At 40.1% G+C, this 24,236-nt stretch overlaps 1 protein-coding gene across 1 annotated transcript in view; it reads left to right on the forward strand.

Annotated features, from left to right (window-relative positions):
• Window positions 1–363: 363 nt before the first annotated feature.
• B3GALNT2 (beta-1,3-N-acetylgalactosaminyltransferase 2) overlaps window positions 364–24,236 on the forward strand; it is a 28,991-nt gene continuing 5,118 nt past the window's right edge. The window contains exons 1-9 of the mRNA XM_079298478.1: window positions 364–564; window positions 12,929–13,076; window positions 14,317–14,417; window positions 15,484–15,677; window positions 16,682–16,777; window positions 20,191–20,301; window positions 21,073–21,151; window positions 22,357–22,540; window positions 24,035–24,160. Of these exons, the coding sequence (XP_079154604.1) occupies window positions 471–564; window positions 12,929–13,076; window positions 14,317–14,417; window positions 15,484–15,677; window positions 16,682–16,777; window positions 20,191–20,301; window positions 21,073–21,151; window positions 22,357–22,540; window positions 24,035–24,160 (1,133 nt within the window). The 5' untranslated portion in view covers window positions 364–470. The remainder of the gene's footprint in view (window positions 565–12,928; window positions 13,077–14,316; window positions 14,418–15,483; window positions 15,678–16,681; window positions 16,778–20,190; window positions 20,302–21,072; window positions 21,152–22,356; window positions 22,541–24,034; window positions 24,161–24,236) is intronic.

Raw genomic sequence — 24,236 nt, forward strand, 5'->3', positions numbered from 1 at the left:
CCGGTCTTTGCCAAGGCGAAGCGCTCTCTCCTTGTGCTTTATTGAATTAGTAAGGATTGTTCTGGAAAGCTGTTTTGTTCCTAGCGCAAGTACTTTGAGAAGGGGCATTCAGAGGATAATCGAATTACGATCTCCCGGGGAGGGTTCCCCCTCAGCCGGGCGCTCTCAGCCCGTGAGGGGACGCGCCGCCAGCCGCTCTCCCGCGCCCCCCGCCGCGCGAGGCGCGCGCGGCCGCCGCGCTCCCTCGGCGCCCCGCGGCATTGTGGGGGCTGTAGGCGGCCGCCGCTGCCGCCCGCGCCGCCGCCGCCCGCCCGGGCCGGGGCGGGACTGCAGCTCCCGGCGGCCGCGGGGCAGCCGAGCCCGGCCCGGCTGAGCGGGGAGGAGCCGCGGGCGGCCGAGCCGGGCCGTCGCGCCGGCGCCGCTGGGAGAGGCCGGCGCGAAGGGGAAGGGGCCGGCGGCTGCGGCGGCCAATGCGAAACTGGCTGGTGCTGCTGTGTCCCTGTGTGGTCGGGGTCGCGCTGCACCTCTGGCTGCTGCTGAGCTGCCCCGGGAGCCACCCGGCAGGTAGGAGAGGGGCGGGCGGCCGATGGCCGGGCAGCCGGGCGGGCTGGGCTCCTCCGCCCTGTCTCCGCCGGCGAGGAGAGCTCGGGGCAGGGGGCGGGGGGCAGGGGGCAGGTGGCTGGGGCGGCAGCGAGGGCAGCCGAGCCGGCGGCGCCGGGCGCTGTGGCGGCGAGGCTGCGGCTGGAGCCGGGCAGCAGCTCCGCTTCCGAGCGCCTCCTGCGCCCTCCCGCTCCCACCGAGGCACGCGGGGAAATTCCCTCCGATCCCGCTCGTGTCGCGTCATTCCCGGTCCTAGGAATAGCTCTTCGCACTGCGCTGTGTTTGCCTCAGCGGGCTTTAAAACCCCTGTGCTGCACAAAGCTATTCATAGCACCGGGTATGATCCAACACGAGTGAAATCCGATCCTTGAGGGCTTACCTTGTGCTCCTTATAAAATAAGGTGTAGTTTTCAGGGCACAGATCTGCATGCCTGGGGAAACGGGCATCTGTCGGAACAGAAACTTTTGTCAGCTCCCCACAGGTGCTATTTGACAATATTAAAAAGTACTGTACACGGTAATGTACTCAATGGTGTTTTTTCGCTTGGGATGTGCTTAGAACTGTTTAGGTGACCCAGTATCCTGTTCACTGGTGGAGCCACACTCTGCTCCTGGTGCCTGTTTCCCGAGCACGGTGTGCTCTGCTGTGGGGAAACAAGAGTCTGCTGATTGCCAGTGGCGATTAATGGTGCAGATGTGCAAGAAGCAAGGTCAGTGCATTGGCAATTGCATTGCAGAGTTGTATAAGTGTCCTTCTGCCTGAATTCTGGTTTTGCACATCCCATCAGCAGTGGCCGCACTTGAATTAGAAAAGAATGGGTGATCTAATTGTTGAACTTCTAGTGTGAAGTGCGTTTGAATTGCCTGGTTGGTTTTGCTCATCTTTCACGGTGCTGTTTTGGAGCTTCAGAGCATTAATTTGGAGTTAGAAGTGGCAGTGTGGAATCTCCTGATGACCTTTCCCGTGTAAATGTGTTTTCCACTAACAAACCATTTCTAAAGAAAATCCAGAAGTTTTTTGGTTGGTGTTGGTGTGGATGACTGGTTTAGGTCACTTAAATAATCACTGTTAAAGGTATTAGCCAAAATAGGAGTAAAACAAATTTGTAAAAGAGCAGCTTAACTAACTTGGGTATCAAGGTTCTCTCTGTTGCTTACTGCATGGATGAAACATCCCAAGGAAACTCCAGCTAGAATTAATTTAGAATGATTTAACAGAGACCAAAGACTCAAAAGGATAAGGGTTGACTCTGATTGGGTCACAACGTTCAGGGTGAATCCCCTTGATTTTCAAACTCCTGGTGGAGCTTATGTGCAGTTAAGTCCAATCTTGGTCTCCAACTTGATCATATCTAAATGATTTAGCAGCACTTAATCAATGACTAATTTAACATTTAAAAAGTGATTTTCCTTCCTAAAATGAGTACAATGGTTGAGAAATGAAAGGAAATCTAGTTATATGTTTTCTCCCCTACCTTAAAGTGTCCATAAGCTGTTGTTACTCTTTTTTAGAATGGGGCATTTGCAAATGTTCTGTTTTCTTAAGATATATGGAAGAATCACCACACTACCCTCTATCTACCAGGTGCTCAAAACTTTAGCTCTCTGCTTGGTCCCTGACATTTTTTGGGTACCATCTTAACTTCTGCTTTGTGTAGTGCTTCCTGTGCTGCTGCTGCTATTTGCTCCACATTTTCTAGGGAATTTCCCCTAATTAGAATATCACCTCTAGATCTGTACAATTTCACATTCTGAGGGAGTGAGACTGTCTGTGAAAGTTCAGCAAGCATGGGATAATCAATTGTGGGTGAATGTTTATACCCATGTGAAAGTCTGTTAGAAGTTGTGAACGTTTCCAAAGTAAAAGAAAGTTTCTTTTTATCCTTTTGCAAGGGGACAGACCATAAAGGACACATCTGTCACACCTGGGGCTGCTGTCCATGGTGTGTGGCTCCTTGGAGCTGTTAGAGTTGCAATATTGGGTACTGCAGCTCCCACTGGGGTCATGTTGGCATTTAGGAGCTGATAATCAATTGCTGGATGCTGCCCCCCACCCAGTTTTCATACTGGCCAAGTGTGGAAATAATGTGCCATTTTTCTATGTCTGCTGCTACCCCAGAATTATTTCCATTTTGTGCTGCAGCAGGAGTTGGGCTTTGCAGTACCTTGCTAGTCTGGATCGGGAATGCAGGGGCTGCACAAAGTACATGCACTGTGTGCCCTGGTTTCTGCCACACACTGCTGACCATCGGGTGCCAGGCTTGGGTATTCAGGTATTGAAACCCAAGGTAGTTCCATTGTCATCTTCCACTGCAAAGCAAGTAGACAATATTCACTTCTCACCCAGAGCCATAAATTCACTTTTGTGGTTTGGCAAATAACACTTGCTCCATTCACTGCAGCGGTTTTAACTCTGTGCTGTCCAAGTTGTACACCCAGCTTCTCAGCATCCTACTGCATTAATATTGAAATTTGTGCACCTGTATCTGTGTAAAATTTTGTCAGTTGTTGAGGGCCATCAGGAATGGGAATGTATTTTGCATTAGTGATGGGTCTGAGCTTATATTCAGAGGAATCTGAGGGAAATGAGGAATCAGCTTTCCTCAGTTTGCTGTCATCAGGAGTATCCCATATGTTCCCATCCCATTCTTCAGGGGATACAATTAGTTTCCTAATCTATACAATGTCAGGAGGATGGAAAGCCAACATAAACATAAATCTGATGTTTTCCTCTAATTTTTTTTCTCATTTTCTTCCTTTAACTGATTTTGCAGCTGCTCCATTTTCAAAGACAGTATTAATTCAGTTGCTTTTAGGAGTTTTAATTCTTCCTTGAGGTATAGTACCCTTTTATTGTTATTCTTGCTATCTTGATAAGGAGCTTCTAACCAGGTTCCTAGCATTTTGCAAATAATTTATCTTTATCTGGCCTTGGCCACCTTTAGCTGTCTTTCACAGCTGTACAATCCTGCCAGTTAAAACAACCCTGTTCTTCTGAGAATTTGGAGCTTGAATTTATTCTGTGTTTTCTTAAGTAATCTGTGCTTCTATTTGACATCCAGTCAAAGATGCCAGTTTGTCACAAATGAGTGGTTTAGGTTGCTTGAAGAGTCACTGTCAAAGGTAGAAGCAAAAACGGGTATCACCTGAATTTACCCTGAGCTCACAACTAAGCACCATGCACCCAACTCACTTACTTCATACCCTACAGTGGGATGGGGAAGAGGATCGGGGGGAAAAAAAGGGAAAAACCCCCTCAGGGATTGAGAAAGGAAGAACCGAGTTAGGATTCATGTAGAATGATTTACACAGAGACTGAAGATGCAGAAGGGTCAGGGAGACCCTCCTGTTGAGTCATGAGATTCAGAGTGGACCCCCTTACTTTCTAAACTCCTCACAGAGCTGAGGTGCAGCTAGGTCCAGTCCTAGCCTCAGACGTGGTCAATGATCAATAGCTAAAGGATTTAGCAGCACTCGATCATTGACTAATTTAACATTTACAAAGTGATAGGATTTATTACTAGGAATTGCTACAGTGACTTCATTGTACATCCAAGACAGCAGCATTCATGCTATACTGGCAGAATAAGTCATTCCACACATGCATACACACTGACACAAAGAGATGTTTATATACAGGGATATATGGGTATAAATGTGTAGAGATATCCCTGTTAAAAATTCCCTCGAGTTCAGTGAAATGCTCACTTCAAATATCTTGGCATTCCTCAGTGGGAAGGGTTTGAGCCTCAAGGAATGGAAGGTTTCAGCCCAGGCCCTGTCATCAGTTTTGAGTGCTGATCCTCACAACTTTGCAAACTGAGAGTGTGTGGGCTCCAAGAGGAATCTTACTCAGGGAGTCACTGTGGCAGCCTACTGTGGTCCAGGAGAGCCAAAGAGCTTCACTCAGAACCAGTTCTTAGGTTTGTTTAGATGTTTGGCTTTTGTCATCTGTAAATTTTGACCCTGAATGCACTTGAGGTTGTGGAATTGCTGGAATTCTCAAAAATCTGGTAACTCTGGAGTCTGTTCCACTCAGGGTACAGTTCAGGTAAGGAATGTTCCAGGCCTGTTGGGATGTCTGATTACCCCTGCTGTCGTTCCTTCCCATGGTCAGTGTCACCATAACCATGTGGGACTGCTTCCTGATCCAGTCAAGGGACTCTTCACTCCCCAACTCATTACACAGTGGCCTGATGGGATTTTCTGAGGTAGAGCAGCCTGTTTCCCTGTTTCATGCAGTTATTATTGGAGTTGGTGTTCATTACTGTAAAACCTTGCTGCATTGGATAATGTTAGGATAGCTAGGATTTTTAAGAAGTGAGTTTTTTTAATACTGAAAGAGCAAGTATATGTTTTTTGTTTTTTTGGGTTTTTTTTGTTCAGGGTTTATTTAGTTGTAGATAAATACTGTTGTAAAGTTACCATTGAGTAATGTATTCACACTGAGGAGAGGAATAACGATGCCACCTATAAAATGAGAACATATGTCATCTGTAGGAAAATGCTCAATGCTGTACATGTGTTGTCTTTTTGTGGGCCAATCCTTGCATGGTATTTAAGAAAGAGTCTGTCTCTTAGCCTTCAAAGTACCACAAAATGTACAAGATGTAGGTATGGCTGCTGTGGCAGAAAAAAGAAGGATGAGCCAAGGAACCTCAGATGTCTTCTGTGTTGTATTTTTTTATTATTTGGAGAGTTTTCGGAACATAGTGAATTTGTATACAAGAGAAAGAAATATCCCTATTTATTAAAAGACTTCTTGAATCTGAAACTACTTAAGAGGATCTGGTAGTGCCTGATAAAGCCAATCTTGTTTCACTTGAGTAATTTTTTTTCCTTGTTTACTACTCCAGCTGCTCTTTACTACCTATCACCTGGAATCCCTGGTGTGAGTAAAAAGTAAATCTTATCATGGGGCTGTGTTTTGCAATAGCACTGACACAAAAAATGTGTAATTTGTATATTCTTTGGTATTTCTGTTTGGTTGTGCACAATAGTTGTGTGCTATCTCAACAGTTGCAGAATTAGCTACCATTAGAGGTCAAAGACAGAGTGTACAGCAATTCTATTTTTTGAGGTGTTTAATTACCCTCCCAAATAATCATCACTACACATTCAAATAGAAATCTGTCAAAAAGCTTATAACCTGTTTTAATGATTATTTGCCTTGGCTTCATTGGCTCACTGACACAAGATTGGAATAGATGTCCCCAGCCATCAATTCTGCTTACTATTTCTATTAAGCAACTCTTGATCTCAGTCATAAAATGGCAGGTGGGCAGCCCACATTTATTTAGTGAAGGCTTGGGGTGGCATTTTGTCTGTTCATTTGGATTCCTAGCAGTTGTAGGAAGAGCCTGTTCCAGAGGCTTGTTGTCCTAATTAAAAATATGTTCTCATTTCTAGCCTAAGCTTACTTGCAACTAGTTTATGCCCTTTAATTCTCAAGTCTTTCAGTCAAAAGGGTCTTTCTAATTCTCAAGTCTTTCAGTCAAAAGGGTCTTTCTCCTCCTTCAAGTACCTCTTCAGCATGTAACCATAGAGGTCAAAGGTGTCTGTTTTACACCTTTACTTTCTTAAGTCGAGCACTTCTGGTACTTCTAACTTCTAGTGGAAAGTAGGCTTTCCATTTCTAGTTCGGTTTTGTTAGCTATAGGTGGTCAGATGGTTTTAAATATAAACAGTGTTCCAGTAATTCCATCTACTTTTCTTCCTCTATTGGAAGGACCTTCTGTAACAAAGTTTTCATTTTAACTACTCCTTGTGAAAGGCCTGTAGTTTGCCTGCATTCTTGGCTCTCAGTTGTGTCTCTCCCTGTGCAGTATTCAGACTTTCTCTCTGTTCTTGCTCACATTTACCTTGGTGTCACAGAAGATAGAGTACACTTCTTGTAGGCAATACTCAGTAACTGGAAAAAAATAAACAGGATCAATCCTGAGACCAAAGGCCTTTGTTTTAGTGTCCTGACTTTGGTGAATTCCTGCTTTTTTTTTTGTTCATTAGTTAATGAGACTGTAATTCACACTTCTGAACAAGATTTGTGCAGGAACATGCTTTTAGGTTTAATTGAAAACCTTGTCTAACTGGTTACAAACAAGTGCTCTCCAAAGAAAGTTCATGAGTAGGAAGCTTAGTTATTTTTTTGTAAAAGTCTTAGATAAATGCTAATTATAAAATGACCTCAGAAACTTGAGAAGGAACAGACAGACCTACTTTTAGCACTCCAGGTGGAATCATTGCTAATTGTGTTTAATTGATGGCACGAATCTTATTGAGTAGGAAGTTACTCACTATAGGACTTCAGCTACAGGGCCTAATCAGAAAGCCCCACACATTCTGTGTAATCTTCTGCTACTTGGCTGATGCTAATGCCCTTTAAGTTGTTATTCCTGGGGGGGGTGGCAGCTAAAAATTGGCCCTTTTGGATTTGTGAGAGTCAGTATTCTACTAGTGAAGAATTATGCAACAGATTAAAACCCACCATTTTCTAGAGTCTGCTTGTATGCCATCTGTTGTCCTGTGGCTCAGCATGCACTTCTACAAGTGCTGGTCTAACAGAACCAAAATATGGCAACAGTCTATGAGGTGCTCTGAGGTGAAGTTTTGCTAAAATACTGGGCTTTCTTAAGAAAGGATGTTGTCTGAAGTGTGGTAGTCCTGTCTGTCATTGAGTAGCATGCTTGGTCACAAAGTTATTTCATCTTTTGTAGGTGTGTAAAGACTTACAGGCTGGTGGCCTTGGAAGCTGAAACTCAGCAGGTCAGGTTTGGCATTGGCATTAGATGTGCAGTCCTGCCTAAAATACCACTTGTCCCACACCCTTCATCTCTAAGATCTTAGTATGATATGGTTTTTTATGGATAGGCTGCCTCCAGCATAAAACAATCCCTTAACTTTTGATGGACAGTGAATAATTGACAGAGAATTCACAAAATAAGCTGATGGTATTTTCCAAACAATTTGGAATTTTTTTAAGGTTTTCAGTTATTGTGTAGACAGATGTTGCAAAATACTAATGAGTGGCACTGGAATTGCATTTTTATATTTTGGCACTGAAGCCGGGGGCAAGAAGGACTAGTTCTGCCAGAGTTGGCCAAATGAAGGTTTTTCAGCAGTTATCCTGTAAATTGCCCACTGAGTGGAGCAGCCAGAAGAGAGCAAGTAGCCTTCCCTGGGAGCAGGCTTTTGTTCCATGGCAGCAGGGATTGGTAGCCAATTCTCATCAGATAAATGTGCTGTACACTGCTTCACCTGCCCTGCCACAACCCCATCCCTTCCTTCCACAAAATAAAAAATTAAAAGGTGGCATCAGTTTGTGTTGCAAAAAGGCTTTGTTTTGTTTCTTTTGACTTTACTTCTGATGCTTTGGCCATTGTTCCCAGTTTTGTCTAGAAATGTGCAAATATTATATAATTAAGGTGGTTAGGGTATCATCGCTCCACCACTGTTACTGCTGCCACTGGGCAATTCAGAAGGACCCTGCTGTCCTATTTCTTTTAAGGAATGCTGTTGGTGTAAAACAAACAGAAAGCTCTGCCTGCAGAGGTTTTGTTCTTTGAATCTGTAAATCTTGTATAAAAGCTTGTCTGCCTCACAGAGTACTGCAGAAAGCAGGGTGCACATCTTGGCGATTTCTAGCTCCAGGGTGAAGTAGGTACTGCAGGGAGGTCAGGTAGCTCTGCTTGCAGCAAAACATGTAATGCAGATGAGCTGTAGCAGATTACTTTAAGTGAAGTAGATTAAAAAGGGGAAAGAGTTGCTTTTGCTCTTTGGTTTGTTTTTTTTTCTATGCATGTCAGCATTCTGTGAATACAAATCTTTATATTGAGTTAATTCCTTCCTTCGTTTTTGTTTGGATCTTTTGCAAAGCGGCACAGAAAAAAAGTATTATACCTCGAGAATATGGTTGCAAAATCACAGGAATAGGCAGAGATAAAAATGTGTGGGGTTTTTTATTTTGGAGGTGTCGTTCCTTTTTAGTCTTATCTTATGAAGTGGATTAGTTGAGAATATTCTAAATAACTTCTGCTTTGCCTACTTAGTTCCATTCATTGATTTATTAAAAAAAAAAAAAAAAAAAAAAAAAAAAGAAAAAGCTGTGTTGGTAGCAGAAGATACAAAGCCCAGCCTTCTGTGGAGCTCACTTATTTTAGCAGGGTCCAGTGGAGGTGCTCTGGTGCCTCATATTGCAAGTAAGGCTACACTACTGTGTTTCTCAGTGCAGGCACTAATGACCAATCTTTTCTTTGTCCACTCCAGTTGTGTGAAATGTGGAGACTTAATCACTTTGTGGACTGCATATTATGTCAAATTTCACTGAAAATGACTGGCAAATTTAGTAGTTGATTGGAGACTTATCAATAGAGATATGTTTAGCAAGACTCTGTTTGTTGACAAAATCAAGCTAAATGATCTCTCACTCTTTTCGTCTCATAATGAAGCAAATATAATTAACAGCCTAATTTGACATTTTATTGAGAATCAGTCTCATGGGAAGAGGAGATGCATGTTTATCTTTGTAGCTTGGGGTTTTGAAAAACTTCAAGAGCTGTTGACTGCTGCTGAGGTGGTTAAAATCTGAGCAGGGTCAGCAGACTGCCTGTCAGTGGTGACTTCTTTCCTCAGCAAAGCAGGACACACACCTCTGCATCTTTAGCCGTGCCTTCTAAAGGCACAGCTTTCTACTCTACATATGCACTTGCTTGCTTTTTCCTGTATCTCTCCCAAACTTTGATCTTTGCTAGTTCTCAGTCAGCTTGACATACAGGTGGAGGTTTACCAGCACTTTCACCCATTTAATGAAAATTGGTTATTGAGAATCCTGTGAAAGCTCTCTGAAGCTGATACTGAGATGAAAACCTGTACCAATAAAAGTACAAGTATGGTCAGATCAGATCCCAATGTCAGAGAGCCCAAGAAAGCCTCAGTAGGAGCTTACCATAAACAATGTGACACAAGGTTCTGGGAGACTGGACTGAGTAGACTTAGGGCTGACAGAAGTACTGCTGGCAGCTGCTGTAGAGAACTAAATGAACCTCAGCAGCTGAGGGAAGGTTGCTTGCTTTCATGTTTCTGTAGGTTTTGCTGTGGATTAACAGGTAGGCTTTGTGTAGTCTCAGGTTTTACTAAGAAGTCTTGAGTCAAGTAATGCAACTGAGGTGCAGCTTTGAATAAGTAAGAATTCAAAAGCAAGGTAGACAGTGTGACCTTTGGATTGGGAAGCTTCCTCTCCTTCTCTTAGATCTTTGGTCCACAACACGTTTAGGGTTTATAATGGAATGTGATATGTAGCTTTTTTCCTTTTTCTTTTTTTCACCCACTTCACAAACCACAAAATTTAAAGTTTTTTCTTGTCTTTGAAATCTGAAAATATAAATAAGTAATTATCTTGCACAGCAGTTCCAGGTAAGAGCAATATATATGATGTGATACAATCTGACACTTAAAATTTTGTCCAAAAAGTGCACAAATATAGAATGCAAGATAAAAAGCTTTGATCCTCAGTGGCAGGTATTGATTGCTTGTCTAAATTGTCATTATTGACTTTGAGGTCAGCAATGTTTTATCTTAAATTATGCTGCATCAGAGAATATTTATGCACATATAGGAATTATCCTTATAAATTAATAATAGCCTTAGTATTTTTTCCCTGTACTTCTCCCTTTATCTCTTGTCTTTTAAATAGTGTGAGTTCAAAGAAATACGTATGAATCTATTTTCCTGAAATTTTAGCATTATTCCTACTTTTCCATAGGAAGTAGAAATCTCTACTAACAGGCAAAAAACCTTTTTTTGTAAAAGTAAGCCTTCTTTTAAAAAAAAAAAAATTCAGTGATTTTTAAAAGTAAAATGACACAACTCCTGCAACAAAGAGGACAGACAATCTGAATATAGACCACTGCAATGCTGTTCTAAAAGTAATAGGGTATTAATTCTGAAGCATCTGTTACATTAACATTGTTCCCATGTGGATGGTTCATAAGGAAAAGCTTCACTCGTTTTAAAACATAAACTAATTAAAAGTATGTATATTTGATTTGAGTAACTTATTTTTAGTTGGGTTTTTTAAAAATTGATTCAAGCTAACTTATGCTATTCTGAGTCAAGTCACCCCATAGACTTGTGCCCTTAGTTTTATTTTTCTTTTATTTTTATTTAATGGAATGGTTCTGCTTCTTATTAAAAGTGATGTTTTAAAAAAGAAATCAGTGTAAACAGTACCTCATCTACAGTCTACAAACGTATTAGACCTATGAACTTTATACTGGAAGGCTTGAAGTTAAAGCTGAAGAGTAATCAAAGGATGGATGAAGAACAAGGAAAAAAAGGGATGTGTGAGCAGGAATTATATAGCTACACAGAAATTTGCCATGATGTTGTACTTTATAAAAATATGCTTGTCTCATGTATCTCTGCTGTCTTGGAGAGTGGGTGATTTTTGGCTATGTAGTGACCTATGAGGACATACAGAGCCTCTGGATAAATGAAATGTACCAACATAAAAGAAAACTAAATTGGTATTTTGATTGAACAGTGTGTTTGTCTTACAAGTTTCTTCAGGTGTTATATAGGGCTCTAGGTTTGCTGCTCTCTAGCAAACAAATCATATTCCTGAACCTTGCCACCAATTCAATTATGGTTGTTGTAAGGGGTGCAGCAGTTGACTTCAGTGAAAAAAATGAAGGATTGAACTAATGGCTCATTGCTTAGGACTTTAAGTTGTTCTGAGCCTAAGTGGTTGGAAGCTTGTCCTAATAGGCTAATGTTCAGCTTAAGTAATTGATAATCTTGTAGCTCAGTACAGATTTATTTAAATAATGGTGGAACTTAACCTTCGTATAGAAAATCAGTGTTTGCATGCTTAGAACTAAAGTGTTTAGTGGGAAATAGACTGGGAAAGGTTTACCAGTGGAAACATCACTCTGTAGTTTTTCTGCTTTTACATTGTTCTGAGAATCAATTCCAGAGCAGTTTTATTTGGCTTTTGGAATCAGGGCTATTTTCAATAGTCCTAAAAAACATCAACAGAAGTTCTGAAATGTGATGTTGATGTTGATTCAGCATGGAACAGAGCAAGGCCAAGGCCTCTCCACTGCATGCTGAACACTGATAGTGGAATATAAGACTAGATGGATGTCTGGGATTTGGCCACAGCAGTTTATGTGGCAGATGCTGTGAGGTCCTCGGTTAGTGTGCAAAGGAATTCATCTGTTCAGCTTCAAACTGGACAAAAAGGGTGCTGGTACAGAAGGTAGAGTCTTGATAATAATTTAGCTCCTTCTAGTGGGAGTTCACAATACAGACTTTGCAGTATTTTTAGTCTCTTAATCAGATTCTAAAAAATGTTGTCTATGCTATATGCAGTAATTTAAAGTGCACTCACACATTTGTTTTCTTTATCTGCAGCTCAGTGAAAAACAGTGACATGAGAGGGAAGCAATCCTTTACTAAAATTAAGCACAAATCTGCCTTAACTCTAGGAAGTCTGATAGATTAAACTAAGCAAATGCACTTTAGCTACTTGTCTGACTGTTTACAGGCTCTAAATCAGAGCTTCTCAGGTCTCTGTCTGGTCATAATCCTGCTTGAAATCAAGTCAAGGTTTCATGATCTCTAAATTAAAACAGCACAAACTAAATCCTGGATTACAAGTATTGGCAGTGCCTGCCATCCAGCTTTGAATAAAGCCAGAGCAATCCCCTGTGCAGGGATATAACACCCTGTGTGAAGGCAGAGTGGTGTTCCACTTCAAAAGGTTAGAAACAATAGGCCTTCAGATCCCACACTGAAATTAAGGTTTTGGCATGTTGAAAATGTTTCTCTGATTCTGAACCAAGAATGCAAAAGTAGTTCTGCTGTTTTTAGTGTTTCAGTTTTCTTGCTTTTGAAATGTCCTTTCATCACAGAATTTCACAATGGTTTGGGTTGAAGGGTCCTTAAAGATCATCTAATTTCAACTCCCCTGCCATGGGCAGGGATGGCTCCCACCAGACTAGGTTACTCAAAGCCCCATCCTACCTGACCTTGAACACTCCTGGGATGAGTCAGACACAACTTCTTTGGGCAACCTTTGCCAGTGTTTTACCACCCCCCGAGTAAAGAATTTCTTCCTAACAAGTAATCTCAGTCTCCCCTATTTTAGGTTTTAAACTAAACTTAAACTTTCCTCTTGTCCTATCACTATCTGCATTGCAAAAAATTGCTCCCCCTCCTTTTTGTAAGCCTGCTTTTAAGTCCTGGAAGGCTGGAATTTTAATTATTGCTTGCAACTCAGGCTTGTGGTTATACGTGCATAAAGTAAATATTTGTCACTTTTTACTTCTAGGTCCACTGTCCTTCTTTCCTCAGTGGAAGCTGAAACATTATGATGTTATTGTAGGTGTGTTGTCAGCTCGACACAATCATGAGCTACGCAGGGTTATAAGGAACACGTGGTTCAAGCACCTGAAGCAGCATCCTGCCCTGAACCAACGGTAACACCTCTGCTGTTTTGTAGTTTGGGCTGGGGGCAGGAGGTCAGGACTGTAATGCTGAAATGTCTTGATTTAATAATTTTTCTTTTAAAGTATTTCCTAGTTTATTTGTTGGCTTGTTTTTGAGCATCTTGTACTCTGATAGATTTTTTTGAAGTCTGCTTAATAGTATATAAGAATAATTCTTGCCATGGGCTGTAACTATTTTTTATACACTGCTTTTGCAATTACTTGCCATTGTTCATTAGTGATGTATAAGCCTTTCTCTTTTTTATGTTGCAATGTACAGTGTGCAACCTGAATCCTCGGTAATCCAGGATTCTTGAAAGTAGGCAGGATCGCATTTGGTGAGAGAACCATGAAAACTCTTGCAAACAGCCTCAACTGTAAAGTTCAGGTTTATTTCCCACTGAACCAGGTGCACCAAACTGCTGCAATGTGAGCGGCCCTTCCTGATTGCTTGCATAGACCTGACAGTGCACAGACAGGTCTGGTTTTGCTGAGAAGCTCTGCTGTAGTTCATCCCTGGAAATGCTGCCATCCTCACACCTTGGTACCTGCCTTGCACTGAAAGCATTTTGCTGTTCCCAGATTTGGTGTCAGCATACATCCTGGAGTACAGTATAGCCACTTCAGTTGTCTAAAATTGTGACCTTTCAGAGCTTATATGGAGTGAAAAAATGTGTTAAGATGGATCCTTGCTCTTTGTACTACCTGATGTTTCCCTACTAGTGGAATAACCATGATTGGAGCTGGAGGGGAACCTCTTGTTTTGCTACAACCTGAAGTTGGAATATTTCATTGTAACAACAGTCTGGAATCCTCCTTTGATGCTTTGATGTCTTTTTTCTTACAATTTTTTTCATTGACATTTGAATGTGTAGTATTTAAACAATCTTGAATTAAGTAACAAACTCAGGCCAGGAGGGGCAGGTTTCTGGGATCCTTCAGTCTTGCCTTAGGTCATTTTTTTTTCTTTATTATGCTGGCTGTCTTGGATCTCATTTCTAGCTGCCAATCTTCTTGCAACCTCATAATGTAAAATGTTAACATAGATTTGAAATTGAGCTCCTGTGAGGGGATTCATGTGATTGCACTGCATAACAACTGTCATTGCTGATTTTTAAAAGGTTCAAAATCTCAAACCTGTGAAAGACAGGCCATGGTAATAAAATTAAATTTATTGAAGATGGAGGGAGGAGGGAAGAGAACTGGTGTTAATAAAAGCAAATTATTTTAGTGTCCTTGTGAAGTTTATAATAGGTGCGCATGGTTGTGCTGTGCCAGTGAAGGACAGAGAAGACCCCTACTCCTGCAAACTTCTGAACATCAGTAACCCAGGTATAGAAGTTAACTTTTAAATATTCTGTGGTCTGAACTAGAGCTAGTTATCTATCTTTTCTAGAGTAGTTTGTGGAGTTTGAGACAACTAGTCTTGAAAACAAATACCCCCTAGAACTTGCATAACCTTCCTGTAAGTACCATGTGTAGGCCAGAAAGGGGGAGAGATTTGGGCATGTGAAGGGAGGGAGGCTATTGACTTATCATGGATTTTAATTTTCCTTGTGTCACCAGAGTCTCTCCCATATAAAACACATTTTTACTTGATCTATGTGTTAAATGAAGTTGGAGAGAGACAAAATAACCTGGCATAGTGTCAAATGAGAAGAAAGTAGCAAGGTGACAGTCTTGAGTGTCAGATGGACTTCTCTGGTGACAGTGAATGCTCTAAGTCTGGCCAACAGGTCTTTCAGATTCTGCTTTAGAAATTAAGAAATTTAAAATGATGGAAAAAATTAAATGCCATACAAAAATTCCTAATAAAATTGTAAATTTTTCCTGTCATCTTTTATATTTTACTTGATGTTTGCTCTTTAGTACAAGCTAACTAAGGACTGCTAGGCCCTGAGCCATGATTCAATACGAAATATAACTTCTTTTATTTTCTCTTTGAATGACAACATCCACTGTTTCCAAGTATAAATGGTACCTCAGGGCTTAGGTAGGCGATAATGCCAAAAAGCAGGCAGCTGAATTAAGTGGAGGTGTGTGCCATTTTGATACATGAATAATTATTTTATTATGCTAATGTGCAGGTATTCATGCAGTCAAATAGCATTTTTGTCTTCAGGCTGTGGATTTATTGTGTTTCTAATCTTTTCCCTGTGGATATGTAGGCATTGAGTTGCAATTGCTATTGGCCTGCAGGTTGCTGTATCACTGAATTTTTTCTTTCTGCAGTCTGCAGCCCATTGTATTTTCTTTTACTCCAGTATTTGATTATCCTTGTGCACTTGTGGGTCATGCTAATTAACCAGAATGCTTTGCATGTAGGCAGTGTGGTTTGTGTGTATCCATGAACTATGAACTTTTCTCACCTTTCCTCTGGCCTTTCCTTTTCATACAGTTTTGAATCAGGAAATTGAAGCATTCAGTCTCCCTGAGCACGTACCTTCTGTGCTGTCTGAAGACAGAATCGTCAGTGTGAACTTTCGTGTACTTTACCCCATTGTCATTACCAGCCTTGGGGTGTTTTATGAGGCTGATGGGGTGGGATTCCAGAGGAACATCACTGTAAAGCTGTACCAGGCAGAACATGAGGTAGAGTATTGCAGTTATCTTTTCAAAGCATGATGTCTCTTTTTCGTATATGAAGTTTTTACAGAAAGTGACATGCTGTGTTGGTGAGTTGGAAGAGAAGTACTTAACTGACAAGTGTATGAATTATACTTTTCTTCAGTTTCATTTTAAATTCTCATATATGTATACAGAGGCACATTCTGAATGAGGAAAAGATAAAATTCACAAAGTGCTATGACTTAATTTAGATGCTGTTACGAAAAAACACTTACATCAAATTCCAAATGCTAAAGTTTTTGTTTGTATTTGAGGTTATAAATACTGATAGTCATTAAGGAATAAAAAAGAAGCTATTGAATATATTTAAAATGTGCAGAAACATACATTTGCTGTCTCCAAGCAGAGATGCAGGATAGCTGTAATTTTTTCTTGTTTGTTTTCTGGCAAAACATTTTAAGATTTCTAGAAACTGGTATTATTTACTGGTAATAATCAGACTTCATTGATAATCAGACTTCATTTCCCCCAGTCCCAAGCTGTTATGGATTTGTTAGAACAGCTTTGTGATTCAGAGGGAAAAAAATTTTGAACAAGATCATTGCATTCGATGTATTACATTTATCTCAACCAATAACTTGATAGGCCAATTTCAAAACTTCTGCCTATGCTACAGTTGAAAGAATTGTAAGTATGACTTCCAGGATGAACTTCCATTGAGTTTGGTTTATAAGAGCCATAATAAAGATAAAGTTATATTGTAATCAAGTTCACATTTCCTAAATTGTAGAATTCCTAGATGTTCAATTCTGATAGTTTTATCTGTATTAGCAGATAAAAGAAGGAATAAAGCTGGTATCATTAGAGAGCTTGGAAACTGTTTTCTGAAGATTGGAATTTGGCAATGCAGCATCTGTATGCAATTTGTTATTATCTAAAAGCCATTTGATGGCCTGTGTAATACAGTAGCACTTCTAACGTGTGTTTTCATTTTTTTAAATTTTGTTTTTTTCCCCTGTTGTTCACAGGAAGCGATCTTCAGTGCTCGCTTCAGTCCACCCAGCTGTGGAGTGCAGGTGAACAGATTGTGGTACAAGCCAGTAGAGCAGTTTATTTTGCCAGAGGTATGTGCAGTATCAGAACTGCCAGCAGTTCCTTTGAGTTATCTGGACAGACTGACTGATAAAACTGGCCTTTGCTTGAGGCAGAAAAGGGCAGGTGAAAACCTCTAGAATGTTAGTTCACAGAATCAAAGAATGGGTAAGTAGTTGCAGGGATATGCTGAAATCCAGGATTTGTTTTACACCATCTTATTATCATGAGTAGTTGTAAAGCATAAGCCTGGAAAATACAAATTGATAAAATACATTGTCAAATAGTAGCCACTTCAGAACACTTATCTGATTGGAAACTCTACCTGCTTTGATTCTGTGGGGTTTACCAGAAAATGTGATGCTTCTTTCTTCCTTCTGCTTTATCAGACTTTAGCACACAAGATAGGGAGGGGAGGATGGCACAGGTTTTTAGAGAACAGCTGGGAAAGAGGAACAGAATATCATAGGAAAAACTGTGATGTTTTTACAGTGAAGGTTTAATGAATAAAGGTTGGCTCAGAAGGAGAATTCTAGTTAGCAGACCCTCCCAGGAACAAGGAATTTTTCTCAGTGGACCAGATATCTCAGCTACCATTTTATACAGTTTCCCTTAATTTAAACATTTTCCTGGACTCTTGCTGCTATTTCTGTAAGTTGTCTTTAGGTCTGGGTTGTTCTGTTATTAAAGAAATTGTATTACGAAAAAATGAAGCGAGGAAAGACTGAAGAGGGAAGAGAGGAGGATTTGGGCCAGTTTATTGTCTGATTTATTCCCCTGGCTCTGCACTAATGAATGCATTTGGAAATCTATTAATTTTAAGGGGAATCTGCAGCTTGCTGATTGGTTTATCATCTTAGACAGTGTTTATTGAGTATTGTGCAAGTTGTTACGCTGGCAGGAGACCTTTCAGGTGAGCAGACCACTTGCAGTATTTTGTGCGTATGTTTTGGTAACCTAATTTCATACTAAAATAATTAAGGGTTTATGTTTTTAAAAAAAATATTGGTTACCCAGTAATTTGGTAGTCTATCATGTGAGCCTTTTCCCTGTAAGACTTTGTTTTGAGATGCTAAAATTCCAGGCAGTTGTAATTTTGCTATAAATGGTTGCAATTTTCCTGAGAGGCAGACAGGAAGCATTTCCTTGAGAGACAGAATATTAGTATTCATATATTTCTTTGTGTGGGCTTCCTTCATCTGATGTGTGTCATGCGCTGAATGCTTACAGGGTAACACCATGTTTCTAATGTAAATTAATAGGGTTTATGCACAGCTTGCAGTCTCTTGTGATGCTCAGGATGCTGAAGCATACACGATGATTCAGAGGAGGTGGCAATGCCCACGTGTTCCTGTCTACTTCTTTGAGAGCACTAAATTTAGTGAACTGTTTAATTGTCATAGAATGGTGTCTGAGACAGTGTCTGTTCTCTGGCTTTCCACCTTGAAGAAGTAATGGATTGTATAGACTGCTGAAGAGCTTTATTCATCTTCCAGCTGAAGTGCTGCTCTTCCTGCTTGTCCTGGGGAAAGGGAAGGAAATGCAGCAATGGAATAAGCATCTGGCAGGCCAGATTGTGAGAGACAGAATCGATCATTCAGCTTCGGAGCGGCTGAAAGCGCAGAACAGCAGAAGCGACAGCAGATAACTAAAACACACAGGGCTCTTACAGACAACTCTTAGCAATGCACTTGTTTTGTCAAAAAGCTGTGGGCCACTTGCATGAAGATGGGACTCTGTATGCACATATTCTATGTTACTAATGGGGAATAGTTAGAGGAACAAAAACCACAGTGCTAACACTAGGAAAGGAGTTTGGCAGGGCTGCATTATGTCAGTTCACCTGTTCGGTATTCACTGTAAATGCCACTGCGCTCTGGCAGCAACAAGGCTGGAATTTAAATGGGCAAAAACAGATAATGTAGTCTCAGGTGTGCCACTAATGTTTTTGCTTTAAGCATTTTCAGGCCTCAGCTTTCATTAAGTGGCTTAGAGTAAGAATAGCTGAAGGCTAAAGTCATTAGAAAATTTGCTTACAAGTCTTTCAACCTGGAAAATAATGATAGTTTGCAGCCTTAGGGCACCTTACACTGAGGTTCACTGGTAGTAACTGATTAAGACTCTGGGTGCATTTGAAGTCAGTGTCAGTAATAGTCAGTGGTGAGAATTGTAATGTTTCTGCTTGCTGAGGCATGAAAAGACTCTCTTGCTCCTAAAGGACTCCCCTCTTCACTAAACAACTTTCCAAAGGTTGTGTCTGTAAACAGGACACTGAGGTGTGATTAGAGCCCAATCCCTACAGCAAAAAACATTGGAATAGATCATTGCAGTCACTTCTAAAAGATGAGAAAAAAGTCTTTATATTGGTCCATTTATTTTGATAACTGAGAAATAATTAAACAACAGAAAGCTGAGTATGAGTCAGCAGTGCCCTGGCAGCCAGGAGGGCCAGCTGTGTCCTGATGCTGCATTCAGGCACAGCATCACCAGCCAGGCAAGGGAGGGGATTGTCCCACTCTGCTCTGCACTGGGATGGCCTCACCTCGAGTCCTGGGGGCAGGCCTAACAACCAGTGTGTTTGCTATGGAACTGGGAGAGACAAAATGGAATGTGCTCATCTAGTAGTCAGGAATGTAACAACCCTACCTTTTCATAAGGGAGAAATTGCTTTAAAAATTTTAAAAAATAAAGGTCTACCCATATTCTTACTTGTACAACTTACCACCTGTTCCTTTGCATGTTCTCAGGGGTCTTCAGTTTAAAGTTGAGGTGAAGTCCTTTCAAATGCAAGAACTTACACACACACACATATATATATCTGTGTAAAACATGGAGTGGAATAGCTTAATTGGACAGTTAAAACCAGAAAATTTTGAAATTATTAACTTGTCTTTTTCTTCTTTATCAGCCAAGATGTGCAGTAAGAATTCTGTCACTCCTACAGTAGCTTGTGGCACCTTCACTGCAATAAAGGTTGCCATATTTTTCTTTGAGTTTTGCTGCTGTCAGGATGGAGTCTCTGATCTCTGTTTGGCACATAACAATAAAAGCTGAGCTTGTTTCCAAATCTGTTTTAACTTATTCTCTTTGTAATGCAGGATTTTATATTTGATTTTTTAAAATTCACTTCAGGTCACCTCTAAATGCTATTTTGATGATTTTAGAAAGCCAAAGTCTTTTACAGTAGGCTTCTGTTAAAAGTTTAATATAGAGATTCATGATTAGTTTTAAAAGAATGGTTGCATGTTACTGAGTTTCATGAATGTGTTTCATTTATGTGCAACTTACTTTTATTGAAGTGTAAGTAAAAAATTTGTTATGCACTCAAGCTAAATCTTGTGTGATGTTGACTATTATAAAATAATTTTAAAGAGGCCAAACTGTTTGATTTCTTTCTTTTTAAGTCTTTGTATACCTGCATAACAGTGGTTTGCTCTCTTACCAGAGTTTTGAAGGTACCATTGTGTGGGAGAGCCAGGATCTTCAGGGCTTGGTTTCAAGAAACCTTCATAAAGTGATGGTGAATGATGGAGGAGGTGTTTTCAGAGTCATTACAGTAAGTCAGTCCCCTCACCTTCCTTTTCACCATATTTCTATTTTTCCTATAAGTGTTAAGAATTTAGCATTTTACTATCCTGTGTTTCTCTATGTAAATCATTAATTCAGTTGGGCTTCTCCTTTTGTCTCAGAAGAGAAGTTTTGCTTTGCCTTCTTACAAAAAAAATTATGCTTATAAGTGGTAGTTTGAAGAGAGTAAAGCTCTCACTGTTTTTCTTAGATGTGAAGCAGCCTCAGTATATCAGAGATGGCAAAATGTGGGACAAAAATCCTGTGCTAAAATCCCAGCTGAAGGGATAAAATCTGGTTATTTGCTTTTTGGCAGCATGTTTCTTTTCGTGTCACATTGTTGCTTGCCTAAACATCCTGTGTTGTTGTAATTTAGCCAGAATAATTTTGCATTTTGCTGTCAACTTTGAAACTAGTTTTCTGAAAGTTTCAGTGCTACTGCTAGTTTTGGGTGAAAATTTAAAAAATATCACAAAACTTCAGTTAAAAATCTTCGTCTTAGTCTTTCATGGCACATTGTGTGATTCTTGGGGTAGTCCTGTGCAGGACCAGGAATTGGACCTCAATAATTGTTGTTGGGCCCCTTCCAACTCAGGATGTTCTATGATTCTGTGATTATATAGGTACCAAAACCAGTAGAGTTTTAAATTAATTTCATTCTTAGTTGCCAGAAAACTTCACACCTTAAAATCAGAGGGAAAGCACATCAATAATGAGAGATTAATTAATCTATTAATTTCCATTAATCTATTCCTAACAGGCAGGGGAAGGGTCACTGCCACATGAGCTCACAGAAGGTGTGGAGGGAATAGCAGGTGGTTTTATCTACACTATTCAAGGTAAGTCCACAAAATGTAGTGTGACATTTGATGTTTTGGTAAAACAGGTCATCTAAATTACATTTCTGAGTATCATTTGGGCTGTCTCCATGAACTTAGTCACCCTAGGTTTTCCTAACCTAGGAAACCTTGTGTTTCAGCAGACATTTTCTTCCTGGCTCTTCTATGCTTTAAATCAATGTCCTGATGTGGTTCCTTTGCTTGCCTTTTATCAGCCACTCCAGCTGACTTGCATCCCTTTGTCTTTTTATCTAGACTCTCTTCTACCCAAAATCAAGTTAAAAAATGTCATGCAATGTAATCTTTTCCTGGTATTTTTCACACTTTTTCCCATTTCTGCTGCAATTAGACATACTGTATCACAGTGTTTAATATGGACAAACAGTTTCCATCCCTGTTGATGCTCTTTTACACCTATTTCAGCAGAATATTGAGAGATTTTATAGGAGCCCTTTCCAGTTTCTAAGATTTTGGCCACATAACACTGGAGTTGATGTGTTCTTATTAGTCCATTATTGCCAACATAAGCAGTGACTTTGAGAGTGTTATTGCTGTGCTTTTGTAGCTAGGCCTGGCAGATATAATTGGGCAGTCCTGTTGTCTTGTCATCTGTGTAGGAGCCTGAATTGAGGTGTGTGATAGAGCCCTTCCATCTTGTTTGTCAAAGTCTTCTTCAGTACCACAAACTACCTCCTTATCTGCAATATATTTTTAGCTTTTACCTGCAGTTATGTGATGTGGCTCAGCAGGGACCATCTGCGTGCTACATCAAAGCAATGCCTGTTTGATTATATTTAGCATAGCATTGTTTGTTTGTATGTTTATTTTTAATGCTAAGTACATATACTTAGGAGTAATTGACAGTGGCCTTTTTACTCTACAGATAAGAGTAATAGTGAAGTCCCAGACTTTTCTTTATATTAAGGTACCTTTAAAACTTGAATTCTTTTATTACTGAAAAGGAATACTTTTTTACTTTAAACTTTTAGTGTCAGGCCTTATACAAAAATGTATTTCTTTGCTGTTCTGTAAGCTTTACCATTTTGTAGACATTTTAAAATTAAATGTGGGATTTTCATAGCCCCATTAATTTGAATGCTTCTTCAGATTCATTTTATCAATGTGTGCCCTGCATGATCCAATAGAAATGTGGAATAATAATTAGATATGCATCTTTGTTTAATAATGGGTGCTGTTTATTTCAGAAGGTGATGCTCTTTTAAAAAGCCTCCATACTCGCCCAGAAAGGTTTGCAAGTCACATAAAAAACCTTGAGAAAGAAGATGCTTTATTGAAGGAAGAAAGCAGTACCTATGATGACATTGTGTTTGTAGATGTGATTGACACTTACAGAAACGTTCCCTCCAAACTGCTGAACTTCTACCGATGGTAAGTTGAAAAGAAAATATTTTCTTGTTTTCTCTTAGGAATGGTGCTGTTTGCAGTGCAAGATGATCCAGCAGATGATGTTATTTGGTAGGTTCCATGAAATACATGCCTTATGTGATTTACTTCATAAGATGTATTTCTGTCTCACAATTTTGGGGGCATGTAGTGAGTAAAATGGCAGTGCCTATAGATTCTTGAATGCTCACTCTTAGTGCTTCAAATCAGCACAAGCTGGCAAGACAAGCTTCTGCTCCAAGAGTCCAGGTGTAAAAATTTTCATTTGTCCTTGTAATTTCTTTTCATTTGTATCTAACTGAAAACTAGCAGTTTTAGTATTTTAAAGGATGGCTTTTGGCCAGTTTGCGTACTTACTCAGAGTTTAAGTTTGGGGCCATTTCTCCAGTCCCATAATCATCTTGATGGGCCTCTGCTGGACTCTCCACCCAGTATGGCCATGTCCCTCTTGTACTGAGGAGTCCAAGACTGCACACTGTAGTCCAGATGTGGCCACAGGAGCTTGTGAGCAGGAGGGATGGAAGAATTTTCATAGCGTAATGCATTGTCTGTGGTGAGTCTAGTAAGTTTCTAATTTGCAATGGTTTCTATTACTCTGAGACAACTGTTTCAGTTAATTGATGCTGCTATGGAGTAAGAAATATAGCTGACAGTTGTAATTTAACAGGTTAGTTGCTTGAAAGATTGTGCACTTACTTCACAAATTCCATGGCTGTGAATCTAACTGAAAAACGGAACCATGCTTTCAGTTCTAAAACGAAGTTGAATGTCAAGACTTAGATCTTTGTGATAATTTCTTACAGATTAGCAAATTTTCAAGATTTAGTAATAAATGGCTTTTAAAATACTCCTCTGGTTATAAGGAGTTACGCTTACAAACACCATTAACCGACTCAGCCATGATCCCTAAAATCTTAAGCTTTTTTGGTTATTTTATGTGTGTCACATTCAACTATTTCAGACAGGTAAAGATAACATTTTTCATATTTGAAGGGTGCATTTACAGAGGAAGAGTAAGTACAGAGTTGTTTCCACAGATGTTTTTTACCACCTACCACCTTCTCATTGCCCTTGAATTGACTGTCTCATCCTTAAAGTAGGCTACTGACATGTAGCCAGTGGCTTGTAGCAGCTGTGCTGCCATCAGCATCAGGGATTCATATCCTTCTGAGGTCAATACTGCTCAAGATGGTTTCATTAATAAATCCAGCATCTGTCCTGGAGAACAAAACTTCAAATTTGTGTTCTTCCACTCATACACAAGTCCATGTTGTAAGATCATCATAGGATACAGCTGCATCTCCTTTGAAGGACAAGCAGTCACCCATGGTCAATAAAGAAAACATTTAAAAGTCAAGGGTAGGAAAGACATTCCTTCCCTCTTGCTTCCTCCCCTGCATCCCAAAAAACCCCTTAGTGTACTGCCTGAAGTTTGTGGTGTGCAGCTCAGCATCTCATCACTTTTCTTGTTGGCTACAGGACAGTTGAATCAACGAGTTTTGACTTGTTGCTGAAGACCGATGATGACTGCTACATTGATTTGGAAGCTGTTTTTAACAGGATAATGCAGAAAAAATTGGACAGGCCAAACATTTGGTGGGGAAAGTAAGTTGTCTTTTAAAACTATCTTTAAAAGATAGATACCATTTCTTTAGTGAACTATAAATATTACTTTTTGTGA

The sequence above is a fragment of the Erithacus rubecula genome, assembly GCF_903797595.1.
Source record: "Erithacus rubecula genome assembly, chromosome: 2".
Taxonomy (NCBI): Eukaryota; Metazoa; Chordata; class Aves; order Passeriformes; family Muscicapidae; genus Erithacus; species Erithacus rubecula.